We start from the raw sequence: 20202 nt of genomic DNA, 5'->3' as shown, positions 1-20202 counted from the left end.
CCCTCACCACTCTTCCAGGTTTCTGCAAAGCCACTAAGACCTGGCTGTTCTGGCAGGCCTGGGGCTGATGAGTTCCTGGCCCCATTTAAACTGTTGTGACTGTTGCTCTGTTTTTAACTTGCCTGTTTGTCTTTTGTTTGTATTTCCCTTCCCCCTTGCTTGTTAGCCGCCCTGAGTCTCTCGGGATAGGGTGGCATACAAATGCAATAAACATTACAACATTACATGATGACTTGTAATTTCTCGACAAAGTATGGTAAAACAATGAAAATGGTACGATATGGAAATTTATAAATGTATCTTCACTTTGAGAATAGCAAGGCAGATGACTATAAAAAGCATGTGGAAATTTGCTTAGGTCCTTTAAAGCACTTGGTGCAAACATGTCACTGAAAATTCTTTTCTTACACTCGCAGTCCATGCTTGCTGATTCCTGCTGGAATCTCCCCAGGGGGAGATCCTACTGCAGTTCATAAGAGAAAAGCAAAAAAAAATATATTCCCAAATAAAGATGGAACCTTGTCATTTAATCTGACTTTAGAGCTTGTCAGTTTTTCATGCAAAAAGCATGAAAATGTTACATTGGTTGAAAAACCAATAAATGAATGGAAAGTTATGTTATCGGTATCAATAGAAAGATAAATTTTTAATGATTAGTGTGGCACCATTCTCATATCACATTTTTCAGAAAAGTTATAGAACCTAATTGAACATCCCTTTTAATTTTGAATTATTTTGATGTAATTTTGATCTGAAGCTGTATCTTTGAAACTGGAGCCAATTAATACTCAGAACTTAATATATCCTTATTAGTGACCCAATTCTGATAAAATTTAGTTGCTTCCATTTCTGAGGCTTTCTCATTGTAGATGAGTGTAATTGTCCCTGACATCAGGATCAGCAAAGTGGTGGTATGTAGTATCTTCAAAGAGAACAAAAAATAATAGAGATGACAAGATAGAGGGATACAGAAAAATTGGAGCCATCTTGGTGTTTCCATGACCATCAGTACAATTATACAGGAACTATAGTGTTTTATTTCTTCCAAATCCAGTACTGCAGGCCACTTCATCTGACTGTTATCTGCAGTTCAGCGGTTCAAATCTCACCGGCTCAGGGTTGACTCAGCCTTCCATCCTTCCGAGGTGGGTAAAATGAGGACCCAGACTGTGGAGGCGATATGCTGACTCTGTAAACCACTTAGAGAGGGCTGAAAGCCCTATGAAGCGGTGTATAAGTCTAACTGCTATTGCTATTGCTATTGCTATATCAATCATCTATCTATCATCTATCTATCTATCTATCTATCTATCTATCATCTATCTATCTATCTATCATCTATCTATCTATCTATCTATCTATCTATCTATCTATCTATCTATCTATCATCTATCTATCTATGATTTAAAACATGTGTTCCTTGATTATATTCCAGGAATATGAATAGCAAAAAATAAACAAAACTCTGAAATATAGACCAAAACTATAGCAATCAGTTAGCAGTTAAAAATACAGAAGTCTAAAGATTTTTCAGATTAAAATACCCAGAATAAATCATCATAACTTTGGACCAAAAATAATATGCAATAAGTACCAAGAACATCTTTATAGGCTGGACTTTTCATACTTGGGTGACAAAACTGTCCACACTTCAAACTTTATTGCTACATAGTGCATTTATAATAGCTATTTGTAGAATAGTTTCAACATAACTCCAGTTATGGATAGGCTGGGGAAAGACCCTCTTGGTATTCAGACAGAAAGTTTGGAGGAAATACCAACAGTGAGTGAGTTTATGTCTGACTGAGTGGCTGTGGATGTTGCCCCCGAGGGACAATTCAGACAGTCCATCCTTGATCCTGGGGGATGAAAATTTACACCCCTCAGAGAGGGCCCACAATTTGGGAGTCCTCCTGGATTCACAGCTGACACTGGAATTGCGGCCCTACTTGGATTGGGAGGCACTCCAAACGGTCACTCACACCCTAGTCACCTCAAGGCTGGATTACTGCAACACGCTCTACATGGGGCTACCCTTGAAAAGTGTTCGGAGATTGCAACTAGTCCAGAATGCAGCTGCGCGAGCGATACTGGCCACGTTACACCAATCCTCTGCGAGCTGCACTGGCTACCTATTGGTCTATGGAGGCAATTCAAGGTGTTGGTTATTACCTTTAAAGCCCTACATGGCTTAGGGCCAGCATACCTGCGAGACCGCCTACTGCCACACTCCTCCCAACGGCCAGTGACATCCCACAGGGTGGGCCTCCTTCAGATGCCGTCAGCCAGACAATGCCAGCTGGCGGCTCCCCAGAGGAGAGCCTTCTCTGTGGCTGCTCCGACCCTTTGGAACGAGCTACCCCCAGAAATCTGGACCATGCCCACTCTCATGGCCTTCAGAAAAGCTGTTAAAACCTGGCTATTCCGACAGGCCTGGGGCTGTTGACCTCATTGTTGAGGTCCAGCCCCGATCGCAATGAATGTATGCGTGTTGATTTTAACCTGTTTTTATTTTCATTTTTTATTTTTATTATTTCTTTTTCTTTTGTTGTAAGCTGCCTGGAGTCCTCTGGGATTGGGCGGCCTATAAATCGATTTAAATAAATAAATAAATAAATAAATAAATAAATAAATAAATAAATAAATAAATAAATAAATAAGTGTATAAGTGAATTAAATAGTCTGGAAATGCAGCCATATAAAGATTGGAGATGGTGAGTTGTAGTCCTGCTGTAGGCATAAAGCCAACTAGATGACCTTGGGCCAGAGTCACTGTCTCTCGACCCTAGAAAGGATGTCCTGGAAAAAACACTTCCAAAATCTTTCCAGAAAACTCCAGGGAGTTTCCAGATTGTCACCAAAAGTAAAAAACAAACAAATCAGACTTGAAGGCACTCAATAATTAAATAAATAATAAAGAAAGAAAGCTCTACCTATAGCTGTACATTCCCCAGAATGTTCAAATGTAGCTAACATTATTTTGTCAGCTGTGCTTGGGAAGCAGGCATATATTTGAAAAGAACAGGAAGAACTAAATAAAGCCATTTTATTTACCTGTAGCAACCAGAAGTCCAGGGACTGTCTCTTTGCTTGAAATGCTGCCTGAAGTGTAAGGGTTTTCAGGGACTTGCAAATGTAAGTGCAAGGAACAGAAAGGCTGAAAGAATGGAGAAATTGTATACACAACTGTTGATAAATCGATCTTAAGGATATAGACTAATCTATCCTTTTGATATCAAAGTTCAAATGTTTTTTATTCAAAAATATAATTATCTCCACATTCAAAAATATAATTATCCCCACATTCAAAAATATAATTATCCCCATCAACAACACCAACACCAACAGTTTATTTCCAAAATTAAATTATTATTGCTGCTTATGTGGGTTTCCACATGACAGTAACATGAAAGGCATTCTGGTTTCTGTACTGTACATATTATGGAAATAATTATGAAAATCATCTTCTGCAGAAACTTGCTAGACACCCAGTATTATTCAAGAGTTTTCTTTTCATGGATTTTCAGTTGCAATGGCAGATAATAGTTCAGATCATATGGTATGATTTGTTTCTGGTTTGACTTTAGAAAAGTAAAATTACTAAATCACTTTGCCTTCTATAGTTGGAAACAGCACTGTATAATTAAATAATAATCTTTCCACGCCCTCTTTCTGTAGAAAACAATAAAATGTAAGATAAATTCACATCCTGTTATTAAATGTTCATAATGTTTCCCTGAATAATTTTTTGTGGGGATCAGGGAACCATACAGGGTTGAATTTCAAGGAAGTATTCCATAGACATCAATAAGTTTTCTATTTGGGCTTAGGAAATTGACCCAAAATTAGAGCTTGGAAATTTTCCATCACTGACCAGCAGACAGTGAATGGGGTCCCCTCTCAGGTCAGAATCTGGAGCCTTTAGCAAACGCCAGTCTCTTCCTTTATTATAGGTGATGAATGTTTTTATTTGGTCTTCTACTTTCTTGTTAGCCAGCAATATGCCTTTGATCCCTGCTACCTAGGAAAAATGATAAGAAATGAACAACCATATTGCATGATTAGGTAAAGACAAGACAAAATTAAGTAGTGCATAAGCATTTATTAAAAGTCTAAATAATTGCTTAAAGCAAATGTATTCAACACAAGCAACTAAACACTTATTTTTTTTTATTTTCTGAGACCTATTTTACAAAATGAAAATGTCCCTTGGATGTTCCATGTTGCACAATCAGTCTTATCAGAAAAATTCAAAACTTTGACAGTTAAACAAACAAATCAAGAAATAATGTATATAATACATCCATTATTTAAAGGGTGGCTTTCCATCCATTGTGACCATCTAAATGTCAATATAACCATCTGGCAGACAATGGGAAATATCTGTACTCTAGCAAGAACACTTTCAAGTCATATAGAAATCATATGTAATATTTTTAATAAAATTAGAAAGGAATGTCAATTGACTCTTTTTTTCTTGGTAATGTATTTTAATGGAAAACCATTTCATTCAGGACACTTGCTAAATAAAATTAAAAGCTTTACATAATCCACAGTCTGAAGGCAATTAATTCAGAATTACAACTCTATTGCATTACCTCAAACTCCATCTAATCTAGAATTAACCAAAGTAAGGACCACAGACTTCATGAAAGCTTTTGTATGAAAAGCACTGTCCATGAACACTCAGATATTCTTGCCCAATTGAGTAACAGTTGATCATAATGATCAAGAGGGAATGCATCACTGGTTTTAAGAAGGAGAAAATATACCATCTATTTATCATGAATCAGATGATTACAGGGCTTACCACCATTAACAACAATGAAAAACAAGCAACCTTAGACAGATTTTAAAGGATAGAAGATACGTTTTCCTTTGCAAGAAATCTTCCGATTTATTATTTATTTATTTATTTATTTATTTATTTATTTATTTATTTATTTATTTATTATTTATTTATTTATTTATTTATTTATTTATTTATTTATTTATTTATTTATTTATTTAGTGTTTGGCATATCATACATGTCATAGTGCTATATATTAACACTTCATCTATATAAAGTAGATAAAGTGTAAAACACAATAAAATTTAAATATTAAAAGGATCTATGTTCAAAAATCAATATCTAGGTCATCTAAGCATTGAAATGCAGCATTGTTTATATTTTAAAAAAATCAGATACTGGACTATGCCATCAGCTTATAGCCAGTCACAATTTGACCTACAGCTTGACATGGGACCCTGCAGTCAAACTGAGTCACACTGCTGGCAGCCAGACTACTCTGTAGATTTTCCTAGCTCTCAAAATACATAGATAGTAATCTGCTGAAAATCATGCATTTTACTGCAGTGAGAAGTCATAAAAGCAGAGTTTCTAGGATTGCAAATATTTGTGTTACTTCAAGAAATAGTATTCAAAAATGCTGAGAGAGAACTAGGAAGGAGAAGAGATTAATATATATGTGACTGAAGGGTGCATATATGCATCAGTCTGTAGGTGCAGAGCCACAAGTCTTTGATCTAGTAGCCAGGGAAGAAAGCCCTTTTTTTAGTGATGGCCACAATCAACTGAACAGCTAATTGTATAAAGGCAGGTCACTGTTTAATTTGGCAATACAATATCAGAATGATTGCACATGTTTTCATATGCTCCCATGTCATCTTTCTGTTCAGAAGAAGAGTGATACACTTGGATAATGCACTCTTTAGGATTCTTCAAGTAAATATAAATATGAACTGAAGAATGAGAATTCCAGAAATGGAACATTTTTTAACATATTGCAATGTAGATTGGAGAAACACAGATGGCATTTTATGCAGAAAAAATTGAATTGTGAGAACTATATTGAAATATTGCTGTTTCGGCCAGTAATGAAATTTTAAAAATCATTTAAATTAAAGGAAACATAGAAGTCTTATATAAAATCATTATCCTTGTAGTTAGGAGCTAGCATACTCAATCCTGAAATATTTATGAAACATTCACAAAATCGCAAAAATATGCAAAAATATCCTACTATTTAAAGGAGAAAATGTTACTGAGACTTAAGATACTACTGATCATCTGCTTGTTGTTGATTGAAGAATGGTTACAACCAGAGATGGGTTCCTACCAGTTCGGATCGGTTTGGATAAGTAGGCAGTTACTTTGCTGGCGACACCCCGTAACCAGTTCTATCTATGGTGGTATAGGTACCACCGTCTTGTTTTTTGCTTCTGCACATTCACAGAAGCATTTTTATGTACTGTGCATGCACGCATAGCGCGCATCAAGCACATATGCATGCAAAGCGCATCCCTGAGTGAACCAGTAGAAGAAGCCAGAACCAACCCCTGGTTACAACAAGTGTAATTTAGTTGGTAGTGATAATTCTGTCACTTAGTGGCTGCAGATACAACAATTATTTCTGGGATGTTTCTGATCTTGGAGTTTAAACATCGGCGCTCTCCCTTCCTTCTTCTCGATCTGTTCAAGCCATCCCCAGACTTTGGACCCCCAGACTTTGGACCTTTTAGATCCTCAGGAGAGGGGGAAGACAAGGCATTCCTTGAGGAAGTGGACAAGGCCATGGGAGCTGTGAGTGCCTCCACATGTGTGCTGGACCCGTGCCCCTCCTGGCTGGTTGCTAATAGCAGGGAGGTGACACGGGGCTGGATCCAGGTGGTTGTTATCGCCTCCCTTCGGGAGGGGTTCTTTCCCCCCGCTTTAAAGGCAGCGGTGGTGAGACCCCTCCTGAAGAAGCCATCTTTGGATCCAGTCATTTTAAATAACTATTGTCCAGTCTCCAACCTCACCTTTGTGGGGAAGGTTGTTGAGAAAGTGGTGGCCTCTCAGCTCCGGTGGTCCTTGGAGGAAACCGATTATCTAGATCCCTTTCAGTCCGGTTTCAGGCCTGGCTACAGCACGGAAACTGCTTTGGTCGCGCTGATCGATGATCTCTGGCGAGCCAGGGATAGAAGTCAGTCCTCTGTCCTAGTACTCCTTGACCTCTCAGCGGCCTTTGATACCATCGACCATGGTATCCTTCTGCGACGGTTGCGGGAGGTGGGAGTGAGAGGCACCGTTCTTCGGTGGTTCTCCTCCTACCTCTCGGACAGGTCGCAGTTGATGTTGGTCGGAGGACAGAGGTCGATCCCGAGGCCCCTCAATTATGGGGTGCCGCAGGGCTCGGTCCTGTCCCCCTTCCTATTTAACATCTACATGAAGCCACTGGGTGAGATCATACGGTGGCACGGGATTAAATACCACCAATATGCGGATGATACACAATTGTATCTGTCTGCCCCGTGCCAACTCAGTGAAGCAGTAGAAGTGATGGGCCAGTGCCTGGAGGCTGTCAGGGTCTGGATGGGAATGAACAAGCTTGCACTCAATCCTGACAAGACCAAATGGCTATTGATGTTCCCTCCCAAAGATTGGCTAATTATTCCATCTCTCAGTCTGGGGGGTGAAATTATATGCCCCTCAGAGAGAGTTCGCAATTTGGGAGTCCTCCTGGATCCACAGCTGACTTTAGACCACCAGTTATCGGCTGTGACCAGAGGGGTCTTTGCCCAGGTTCACCTGGTGCACCAATTTTGACCCTATCTGGACCGGAAGGCACTTCAGATAGTCACTCACGCCCTTGTGACCTCAAGACTGGACTACTGTAATGCGCTTTACATGGGGCTGCCCTTGAAAAGTGTTCGAAGACTTCAGCTAGTCCAGAATGCAGCCGCAGGAGCAATTGGGGGTGCACCTAGGTATACCCACGTTACACCTATTCTCCGCGAGCTGCACTGGCCGCCCATTGGTCTCCAGACTTGCTTCAAGGTGCTAGTTGTTACTTATAAAGCCCTACATGGCATCGGACCTGGGTACCTGGTCCGCCTCCTGCCAATTACCTCCCAAAGACCAATTTGATCGCACAGGCTTGGCCTTCTCCGGGTTCAATCTGCCAGCCAATGTCCGCTCCCCCGGGGGAGAGCCTTCTCTGTTGCTGCTCCGGCCCTCTGGAACGAGCTCCCCGTGGAGATCCGGACCCTTACTACCCTCCCGGCCTTCCGTAAAGCTACTAAGTCCTGGCTGTTGCGGCAGGCTGGGGGCTGTTAAAGCACCCAGCCCCGTTTTAATTGTGACTGTTGTGGATTTTAAAATTGTTTGTATTGTCTTATTTATTCCCTCCCCTGTGAGCTGCCCGGAGTCCTTCGGGAGTGGGCGGCATACAAAACCAATAAACCTAAACCTAACCTAACCTAAGCCTAAATGCTGGGGCAACTGGTTGCCATAAAGATGCAAGCAGTGGAATCAGGATCAGGTCAGTGACATAGCTGGATGCTGACTTGAGCAGAGCCCTTTTTTCTGTAGATCATACACTACAATCAAAACTGCAAACCATATGAATTTTTAGTTATTTCCCTTCATAACTGACTGTAGGTTTTAAGCTGCACTCATCTAAGCTACCAGATAAGTTTATTCCTCTGGAACCTACCATTGAAAGGACTGTAGATTTTGAAATCTGGATTCAGAGATTTTCAATCTAGTCCAGTCTCGTATATGGTAACACTTTCTCAAAAAAACAACCACCCCAAAATAAAATGAAACAAAAAACAATAAAATCCAAGAAGCCTTTTAGATTCATGACTAAGATCAGATTGGGACCATGGCTTGGAGAATCTTTGAGAAATCCATCTTGTCTGCAAATTGCATCATTTCCTAGATCAGGAGGCCCTATTCACTGTCACACATATTTTGGTTGTATGTATCTTCTGTATGTATCTTCTGTACTACTGGAATGTAGTCTATACGGGGTTGCCCTTGAAGCCCACCCAGAAGCTATAGCTGGTCAAATATACAGTAGATAAGTAGTTATGGACATCTATGTCCATATAACATTTCTACCTCATGGTCTGTATTGGATAGTAATTGGCTTCTGGGTACAATTCAAGGTGCTGGTATCACCTTTAAAGTCCCCTGTGGCCTAAGGTCATGTTACTTTTGGGGATCACCATCTCCTATCAGTTTTGCTCATCCTTTCAGGCCTGGAAGCCATCTTTTGCATTGGGTCTCCAGGCCTGCCACATTTAATCGTGTGGGAAAATGGGAGGGGGACGTTATATGAAGTGTGGGAGATATATAGTCTAAATATAGTCGAGAGTCGAGGACATCTTGCTTTGCACCTGGACTGGTGTGACTGGAAGGCATCTCCAGTTGGGATGGTGCCTGATTGGACCATGTGATGTACATGTGGGTGCTGGGCAGGGACTTGAACTTTCATTTGGGTGGGGAAAACCTGGAGCTTTTAGATTTGAGTTTTCCCAGCTGTGCCAATATGACATTTCTAATAAAATGGAATTTTGAGGGAACTGAAGCCTCGGAGTCTTCTTTCGTTAGGGCTGTTACTTGGAACCGTGACAAATCCAATAAGATCCAATAGGGTCAGAATATTCTGACTCATGTCTCTTAAACAATGCCCTCTTCTGGTCATGCCTTCTCTGTTGCTGTGTTTCTGCTATGGAATAGCATTCCTTCTTAGATATGGATGGCCCTGGCCCTGACTCCGCTTGCTTTAAAGAGCTGGTTGATTCCCCAATCAGAGTTGAAGATTTAAGAAAATCGGTGGTGGATTTGGCATGTTTTAATTATACTTTATAGTATCAATGATAATGAGTCATTTGGGGGCCAGGAGAATTGTATTTAAATCAAATAACAAAATAGCCAAATGTTTGCTATTTATGTGGGTTTTTTAGCTACAAATAAATAAATATATTTTCTCTTTTGAGATAGTTAACTGGCTTATGAATTTTGAGGGGGAGGAGGAAAGCTAGGCCATTCTTCCCTCTTGTTCAAAACAAACAAATGCAGCTTTCTCAAGCCAAAATGTTCTCTACCAATTCTATAGGGTTAGGATTAGGGTTAGAGTTATAATAATAAGATATTAAATTGTTTGTTTGTATACTACCAAAGAAACAGTGTGACCTGAACTTTCACATTTGCAATAGCTTCTCAGTACTCTGGTAAATCTCAAATCTATATACTCTCAGTTTCTTGGATTTTTGAAATGTTTCAAGGTTAATTATTCCACCCTTTATCAGCCTGACACTCTGCAGATATACTGGGTGTTTTCAGAATTCCCAGTCTACATAGTAACCATTAATATATTGCTAGAGGTTATGAGGCTATTAATACCTGTATTTTCAGGACATCTAGTTAGTGAGGACTAGATCAGGGATTACATTTAATTTTCCAGTAAAAGAATATCAAAGGTGAAATGTAACTGGTGTGCCTGATTTTAGATCCCTCCCCTCCACCAACTTGCCCCAATTTAGCTCATTCTAAGAGAGAAATATATATAATTTATTCCACAAGTCAACCCACTGAATTACCTTTCATACTGGCAGAAAAATGAAAAACATCTCAGAAAAGGGCTTTTTTAAAAAAGAAAAGAAAATGAATGTAATTTTAAGTACAGCAAATGTTTCCCACAAAGGCTTCCATCATTGCCCAACTATAGATAGAGACCTATTTTGGAAATTCACCAGGGAAGTGAGTGCAAAATATCCTATCAAAAAACAAATTGCTTTTTAAGAGCGCATAAGAGAACTTTAATCTCATCTCCAGAGAAATTCCTTCTTCACAGCAGAACTCCTAAAACCTTTGCTTCCCCCGCCCCCACATCATAGGAATTTCACAATCCCATTTTATTCTTCTTTATTGTACAGACATTGCTGGTTTCTGCTATAACTCTGATTCTGAACTGTGCTCCTAATAAAAAGAAAGGGATATTTATTTCAAAAAACCCAGCTCTTGTAAATCTTGATTAGATCTCAATCTCCCCTCCATTCTTGTCTGTGTGTATGCGTGCGTGCGTGCGTGTGTGTGTGTGTGTGTGTGTGTGTGTGTATACTGTAAGTATAAAGATTTGTTTATTTAAAATATTATATACCTTCCTTCAAAATTAGAAAAATACCTGAAACTAAAGCTTAGTTCCATACTTGGACAGCATGCTCAGTTTCCTTTCCTTTCTCAGTTACAATATATTCTCTCTCTCCCCCCCCCTCTCTCTGTATGCATGCACAATATACAGTATAATGTTGAAAAGGATTTGTATAGTATGTGTATATATACATATATACATACATATATATATATATATATATATATATATATATATATATATATATATATATATATATATATATATATATATATATATATATATATACACACACACACACACAATTATATGGATGTATATATGTGTATATGGATATATATATGTGTCTGTGAATATGGTTTTTCTTCTTATCATTAGACTAGGAAGTGGGAGAGGAAGAACTGAAAACTCTGCTCCCGTGCCTCTAAGGCTAAGCTATATAATGAAGTAACAATAAAGAAATTATTTTAACATCTGTATTATTTATTTTTAATTGTCAGAAAGACAGAATCTGTTGCGAAAGATTTATCTCTTTCACACAGGTGAGTTGGGGGGTGGGTGGGATGCCAGGTGAAACATTCCTGAAAGATAGAATCTACTAAGCTGCTATCCATAAGCATAGGGAAAATTCAGGATTTGATAACACAGAAAAAAAGCAATTTTGAGACTGGAGCCATTTCAGAGCTCAGCTATTCCCCTACGGATATAAGAGGACAAGTTGCCTCATTATGATTTTGGGTACTTACCTCATAAAGATCAATGATGACATTGCCTTCTAGTCCTCGGTTGCTCTTAACATTCTCCAAGGCTAGTGTGAAGTAGACTCCACGAACATCAGAAATGTAGAGGTTGTATGTGTCATTTTGGTTCCATTCCTGAACTGCAGCAAACACCTGATTCTCATCAGTGCTGATAATATGCATGTCCTGTTAAGGAAGATAAAAGACTTATTATTTCCAATCTTTATATTTCTTTGCCCTTTGGGACACAAAGCAATTATCATGCCTTATGCCACTGCAGGGGAAAGATCATGAGTTATGAGTGATGTTAAACAATTTTCCATTAGACCAAGCCAATGAATTATGACATTCAGGTATTCTTATTTGTATGTTTCTTAATTTTAAATTGGCTGCAGGGTGGTCAATGGGGAAGAAGAAGACAGATTCCAGAATCTTTATAGAAGTTTCATCCTACTTCATTTTTTATTTATACACTTGCACATTTTTATTGCTCTTCAAAGATTTGTAGCTTCAGAGCCTAAAGGTTTCCTTTGGCCTACCAGAGACAAAGCACAGCTGTCAAGCTAACAAAGACACTGACCCTGAGCCTAGTATTTGGTAACAGCCAGTAACAAAGGTGATCAATTTTTAATACACCCAATGCTTAAATTTAGAGCCGCTATCAATGTAACTCCTAGCTATAGATTTATTTAGTAAAGAGAAGATCTATCAAAGGGAAATGTCTTCAGTAAAAGTGTCATTTCCTATGGGCATAATATTACTACTCATAGGACTATTTCAAAAGAAAATCACAAATGCACTGAATCCATCTCGTTGCCAAGATGAAATGTAATTATAATGTTATTAGCATAACATTAAAGCAGCTTATCAATCATGTAGCCATTAAGCTTTGGTAGACATCCTCATTTTATTGCATAGGTTAAAGAAAGCAAGGATTTTCAAGTATTTGGATGGTGAATCACATATCAGCAGTCTAGCCATAATTTATTAATCATAGATATTATAGAGATTTAACAAAACAATTTATTTTGTGTATAATACTGTGAGAATCAAATACGTCATTCTTATTTTTGTAGTTGTTGAGATACATTTACCTTTGGTAGTGAATACTTGGGTAATTTTATCTTAGTAAAGGGTTCTCTTTTGTAAGATACATAGTAATTTGCTCTTCCACCAGAAGTTACCTGGATATGGATACAAAGGGATACAATTAATATTCATTTGACATATAATCCATTATTCCATAAGCAAACCTGAAAGCATTTTGCAATTGTCAACCAAAATTTCAAACCAATTGCAAACCAAAATTATTTTATAAAGACATTTAAGGTTCTATAAATGTCTGAAGAACACCATCAAGTTAAATTGCTAACTTACAATTACATGGCTCTAGCATTTCATTCTTCTAAACTTGATATGATTTTATCTACGGAGGTTCCAAATAAAGATTTAGAAAAGTAGGGGTAGAAAGCTCTTGCACCAAACCCAACTGGCTGTTAAGAAAAAGCCTTTTCTTTAGTTCTAGAAAGATTGCTTTGTAAATTGTTCTAACAACTATTAAAGCCAGACTAAACTGGGTAGCTATTGGTTAGATCAAATTATAAAGCAATCAGTTTCTAATCTTGGGAATTGCTTGCTGCCAACTTGGCTTTCTTAAGAACAAGGCATGCTATGTATACTATGTCAGTCTGATCTCTCTTTTTGAGAGCAGCCATTCTAGACAGGTCTTTAAGGACTTATATTATAAAACCCTGATGTTAAGATAAACCCAAATTACAGAAATAGTACCACCTTGTAAATGGTTCTGTGTTGACTTAAATTCCATATTAGGTATCCTTTTCACATTTAAATTTAGACAACAAGGCCTAGTCCCACAACTTGATTTGCCATTTTTGTGCATAGGGAATTCATTTATTAAATTTATATACTGCATGGCTCCCAAGGCTATAGCACTTTCCAGTGAGAAGCATAACATGAATTGTAACAGTAATCATATGCAAAGGCTACTGCAATATACTTTGTAGGAATATAAGATTTATTCATATTCAACAGAAACATGATGGAAGGTTGAAAATAAAACTCAACATTTAGAATGTGTTAAAAAATCATTGTTCAAAATTGTTGCATTTAATAACATTGCCACCCAGATATAGAAGAATGATCAAGTTTGATGAACTGAACTTCTTTTTAGATAATCAGTCAGTTTAAGAGGGTTCCCATCCTTTATTTCCTCTTCCAAGGAGAATGTCAATAGCACTTAGACTCTGTAAGCCAGTTAGAGAGGGCAGTAAGGCACTGTAAAGCAGTATCTCTCAGCCCTCTCTAACTGGCTTACAGACTCAGCATATTGTCCCCAACAAGCTGGTTTTTCATTTTACCAACCATAGAAAGTTAGAAGGCTATCATAGAAGGCTGAGTCAATCTTGAGCCTGGTGAGACTTGAATTCCCAAACTGGAGGCAGCCGGCAGTCAGCAGAAGTAGACAGTACTGCATTCTAACCATTCCTCCACCGCAGTATGTAAGGAGAAGTATATAAGTGAGTTTGCTTGTTCGTTCTTTTAAACCTTATGAGTGGATTACTTCATTTGTTTAGGGTGTTTTTTTTTGTTTCATCTGCATTAGAATAAGTCAGAGGTATCAAACTTAAGGCCCGGGGGGCAGATCGGCCCATGGGGTACTTAGATCTGACCTGCAGGGTCACCCTGGAACAGCTGGTTTTCACTGGCAGAGCTCTTGGGCCACCATAGGCACCCCTGACATGAGTGACGAATAGGTCAGACAAAACGCTGATGCAGCCCTCAAGGAAATCGAGTTTGACACTCCTGGACTAAGTGAATGAGAGTTCATTAGCTAAATCATATTGACAGATAATGTGGGAAGAAAGAACAGCGAGTGAACAATGAAGTGGTCAACAGATAATTAGATATATTTTCAGATCTTTGAGGTCAAATTCTAGAGACTTTACCAAATTGTATACTAAAGAAGTGAGGCATGAAATCCAGGGATTTCTCATACTTTCCAATAGCTTTAATTACATGGTTTTACTCAGAAGCAAGACCCATTTATTCAAGTTATCTAGGTAGGAAAGGACTCCTGGCTTTATTATGTCGCGTATACTTAAGCTTTTTATTATAGCAGATCTTTTTATATTAACAAGGAAATATGCCCTAATTAACATACATTTCTTATTTCTAGTATCACTGCAAGCAAAGTAGAATCTAATTCTATATTCTTTGGTGGGGAAATTACTGTACTAAATATAAATTAGAGAAAAATGACTTCGATATACTGTATGTCAATAATACACTGAGAATACTAAAAATTCTTCAATTGGAAAAAACATATTAATATATTTTCATTATTTTTAAAAATAAATATTTGTCAAATAGCACACTATGTGTCAGTACTATATAAGAAATACAAAAGATTTTTGTCAAAGTAATCAAATTACACTTTATTTTTAATAAAGCTCATCAAATAGTGGTTTGGTTGATTAATTGAAACACACACACACACACACATACACACACACACACACACACACACACACATTGCATCCAAACAAAATACTGCAAGATTGGACCTCTTGCTATATGAAACTTTACTAAATATATAACAATTGTCACTCTCACATTTTTTTCTTGAAAAAAAAATCCACTGTAATTTCATTGAAGAAATTATATTAAGGAATTCAAAGCAATTCATAACATATACAACTGAAATTAGAATTATAATAATGGAACCTATAACAGAACCACCAATAATAACAGAACATAACAGCTGCCTCTAAACACCACTCAGAAACTGCATTTTGTGCAAAATACAGCAGACTGTTTACTCAACAGTTGCCACTTTGCCTATTGTTTTATGGTAATTTTGTATTTTTATTTTGTTTCTTCTGTGTTTTTATATTTTATAATATGAAATGCATTAGCTTCTTTTTGATCTAATGTTATATAAAAATGATAAATAAATAAACAAGCAAAGAAATACATATATAAGCAAACAGTAAAACAAACAATCTGAAACTGCAGAAACTTCACTTCAACTACTTTTAAGCTAAATTGCGCAAATTAAAGATGACTTCAAAAATCAATTTTTGAAGACGACTTCAAAAATCAATTGACTGTTGTCGTCATATTAAAAATCCTAGATTGCTTTTTTTGTTTTAAACATTTAACTCTCCAAATAATTAATTTCAAAATAAATTATAGATAGAAATGATGAAGAAAGAGCTACATAATAATTGACAAAGTAATATAAAATTTGCATTGAATCAATGTTGATTTTTAGTCACCTCATGAACATACTTGTTCTTGCTAATTATATAGATTTTTATTCCCTCTGGTAGATGAAAATAAACATTTATGATAACATCAAGCCCAAACCATTTTTATGTTCCATAAATCAGCTAGGGTTTCAATAGAATTGCCAAAGTTGAGTTGGGAAAATCATATCTTGAGTTTATCCTTTTAACTAGTCTTATTCCTGCAAAAGTAAATAGCAGTTGCAAACCTAACCTGTGAGTGAAAACAGACCTAGAGGGACCTCTTTAGTTTTAAGATTGCTGGCTCCAAATAAACAGAATAACAAATTATGTGTGTGAAGATCAGATACCACTTGGGAAATCCAGTAGGTTCTCACAAGTTCTGGAGTATTGGTAGTGGAAATTTTGAGTAGTTTGGAGAACCGGCAAATGCCACCTCTGGCTGGCCCTAGAGTGGAGTGGGAATAGAGATTTTGCAGTATCCTTCACCTGCACACCCACCAAGCCACACCCACAGAACCAGTAGTAAAAAAAAAATGAATTTCACCATTGGGACAGGCCTACAGTCATCATAGTAGAAATTAAATTCTGAATTATCTGATCACAGATATGGAAATCTCCAGGACAAAACAACTAAAACAGTCTATTATCATTTCAGAAATCACTCCAGTAAGATAAATATCCATTCAAAAGGGTAGTGTGTACGTCATGCACGGGTCGTATTTGCTTACTTTTCCTACTGGTTCACAAATGTAAGTGCCCATCCAAGCATTCACTCAGCCTTCTATGTATGTGCTTTGGTTTGAAATACGATGGCACAGAGCCAGGGTGAATGGGCAGGCCCACCTGCGATTTCCACTACTGGTTCAGGTGAATCAGTCTGAACCAGCTGAATACCACCTCTGAGGTCATGTTATCGCTATACCATTCCTGCCACTCAATTGGATTAGCAAATATTCAAAATTGAGCTGGGGAGGTGTCTGGTGGAAGTTTGGTCAGTGAAATTGTATTTATTTCCTGAGTCTTCCAAGAGTGGGCGGCATACAAAATTAATAAATTCAAATTCAAATTTATGCCGCTACCCCACCTTTTAGCTCTGGCCTATTGTATCATAGAGCCCAATGCACAGAGGTGGTCCTGATTTTCTACTTCCTTTTCCCTTAACCAGGTTTCAGACATATACCAGGTCAACATGTTCATCCAGGATTTAAATCATGGATACAATCTTTTATCAGTAGCTGACCTGACAATAAGCAGTGGCTTTTTAAATTGGGGAGCCCAATACAATTTCCTTGTATTAGATTACAACTAAAAAAGAAATATTACAAGACTTCTCTTTTCCCTGCAATGACCAGGTTGCACACTCCCATTTTATTTTCCCCTTTCACTTGTTATATCATTACTTATTGTATTCATGTTCTATTTTTCTTCACCCAAGATAAAATAATTCTTCAATGGAAGAGTGGTTATTCTGTAAATCCTAATAGAAAAATATACCAGGAGACAGCAACATCTTTTATACTTTGCTTTCATTGACTAAAATCAGCCTTCAGTTCCATTCCAAAAGATTGACTTTGATAGAAGCTCGCTGTTACATCTATTGACTGATGGCTACTTCCACTAATCAAGATGCTGCATGAAAACACAGCCACTCAAGTTAAGTTCAATAATCATGGCTATCTTACTGCTAATATTCCAGTCAGCTGAGAAGTGAAACAGAGATCTTTTTTAGATTCTCTACTGTATAATATTTATATGAATTAAATGGTTGCTACTCTTACCAGAAAAAGAATTTCATCATACTAAGCTTAAGCAAATATTTGGCAATGCTGTTTTGTTGCTTACAAAGACAAAGGAGAAGTTTGCAAATTTTACCACAATTGTGTAAAGAGCTTACAATTAATTATTCCAAGACCCATGGAAGTCCTATAAACATCATAAAAATCAATGGCAAATAAGAATGAGAAAAATAGAACAAGTCCCAACCTTTGAATATCTGGAAGTATTTTTTAAAGACTCTGAAAGTTTACAGGAACAGTTTAGAGTTTTCTATGCCAAGGGCAGAAAGAATGCCAAGGAAATCCTGGGCTTTTTCATTTTAAGGGAAGTTGATGCATTCCTGTGACCATGAAGCTGTTTAAAGCTAAGCCTACATCCCAAATAATGTATAGTGTATAGAGGTAAGTCCCTGTAGTGATCTAAAGTTCTTGGATGCTATCAAATCTAACATTTTTCAAGCACTTCTCCAGGTTCTGAACATTCTAATTTTCATGGAAATAAGAATGTTACCTTTTTTCGAGATTCTCAATCATCCAGGTTATGGCTTTCCCAAAGGTGTTTTTCCAAAACACAACTGGACTTTCTTGTTCTTTTTTTCACTTCTCATCTAAGAACTGAAGAAGCTTCTTGGGTGAGAAGCAAAATGTGTTCAAGAAAGAAAAAAAGGAAGAAAGTCTAGTTGCCTTTTAGAAAAGCACCGTTGGCATAAAAATGTTGCCTCTGTCATCTGTCTTACTGGCTCAAACTTCTCTTTTCCATTAGCCCATTGGCCTTACTAATTCTCCCTGATGACTTGGCATCAAGATGGAAAGATAATAATAATAATAATAATAATAATAATAATAATAATAATAATAATAATAACAACAACAACAACAACAACAACAACAACAACTCCGCTGTTGCCGGTCCCAAGCCCGGATGAGAAAGGAGGAGGGTTGGGGTCAGGTTGGCATCTGGTCCCGTAAAAAAAACCCCGCCAACCCATACAATATGGTGAAAAAAACAAATAAGAATTCCATACCGCATCGGTCATCACGCGGGTTAACAACGGCCGCGGCGGATGTTGGGGTCCCGGGACATCCGTCGACAAGTGGGCTACAAGTGGACCAGCCAACAAAACGACAAAAATATAGTGCAGATGAAAACCGTGCCATAATGGCCTGTTACTACAACTCAGAGCCAGAAAAAAGAGGCTATTTAAAGCGAATGTATGAATTATGGAAACAACAATATCCAGATTCAAATGTTAGTGAACAACGACTAGCAGATCAAAGGCGATTTATTATACAGAATAAAGTGTTTAGTGAAGTTGAACATGAGGAAATTCAGGCAAATTGCAAAACCCAAAAAACAATATCACAAGCGGAAATAACTGATATTCAAGACACAACTAAAGACATTATAGTAGAACTCCCAGAAGAAGCTCTCGGAGAGGAAATAACATCACCACCACTAGAACCAGTTATCACTGAACCAACTGATGAACTAACTCAAAAACAAAAAGAATTGAAGAATAAGATCATGGAGCATTTTCTGCTTAATGAGGAAAGGCAACGTTTACCATCACTAAAAACTGTGCCTAAGAAAATTTTGGCCCCTATCATGAAAATGGTTAATGCAGTGTTTTCAACAATTGAACCGGTATCAAAGCCAAAGTGGAAAATCCGTTTAGAACAAAAAATCAAAAAATTAAGGGCAGATGCTAGTAACTTAAAGAACATGTATGAGCAACGGCTTAAAAACAACAAAATCATAGATCGGCTAATCAGAAGATATAGATTGGATACAAGAAACATCAATGAAGCTGTAGAGATTGTAAAACAGCAGATAACAGCAACAGCTAGAAAAATTGAAAGATATGAGGCACGAATCATCCAATATAAACAAAATCAGCAATTTCGATCAGACCAATGGCGTTTTTATCAAAGTCTTAATGTGAATGGTGACACCAAAAGTGAAAAACCAGAAAAACAGGCCACAGTTGAATTCTGGAAAGAATTGTGGGAAAATGCAAAGGACTACAACAAGGAAGCAAAGTGGATACATGACTTTGAGAAAAGCATTGGCAACAAACAAATGTAAGTATTAGAAATAACAACTGAGATGGTCAAAAATCGAGTTAAAAAGGTAAAGAATTGGACATCACCTGGAAAGGACCAATTACATGGTTTCTGGCTCAAATATCTGACCAGTTTACATGCAATATTGGCCAGGCAACTGAATGAAATTTTACAAAAGGGCCAAATTGATGAATGGTTGACAACTGGAAAAACATACTTGATTCAGAAAGATGCAACTAAAGGAACAACACCTGAAAACTACAGACCAATAACATGCTTGCCAACAACCTTCAAATTACTCACAAGCATTATTGCAGATAACATGATGGATTATTTGGAAACAAACAACATCTTGCCAGTAGAGCAAAAAGGCAACAAAAGAAGGAGCAGGGGCACAAAAGATCAGCTTTTAATTGATAAAATGATATT

The 20202-nt window shown here is 37.4% G+C and overlaps 1 protein-coding gene across 1 annotated transcript in view; it reads right to left on the bottom strand.

The window, feature by feature from the left end:
* Nucleotides 1–20202, bottom strand: part of SORCS3 (sortilin related VPS10 domain containing receptor 3) — a 716202-nt gene that overhangs the window by 114042 nt on the left and 581958 nt on the right. Inside the window, exons 8-11 of the mRNA XM_087725809.1 lie at nt 12758–12847; nt 11670–11849; nt 3875–4021; nt 3055–3157 (exon numbers count right to left, since the gene is read on the bottom strand). Coding sequence (XP_087581935.1) covers nt 3055–3157; nt 3875–4021; nt 11670–11849; nt 12758–12847 — 520 coding nt within the window. The remainder of the gene's footprint in view (nt 1–3054; nt 3158–3874; nt 4022–11669; nt 11850–12757; nt 12848–20202) is intronic.

Source organism: Thamnophis sirtalis, unplaced genomic scaffold, assembly GCF_051295495.1.
Source record: "Thamnophis sirtalis isolate CommonGarterSnake01/CBP01778 unplaced genomic scaffold, rThaSir2_p1.2 scaffold_11, whole genome shotgun sequence".
Classification (NCBI taxonomy): Eukaryota; Metazoa; Chordata; class Lepidosauria; order Squamata; family Natricidae; genus Thamnophis; species Thamnophis sirtalis.
The sequence above is the reverse complement of the archived record's forward strand: the minus strand, read 5'-3'. Positions and strand labels throughout refer to the sequence as shown.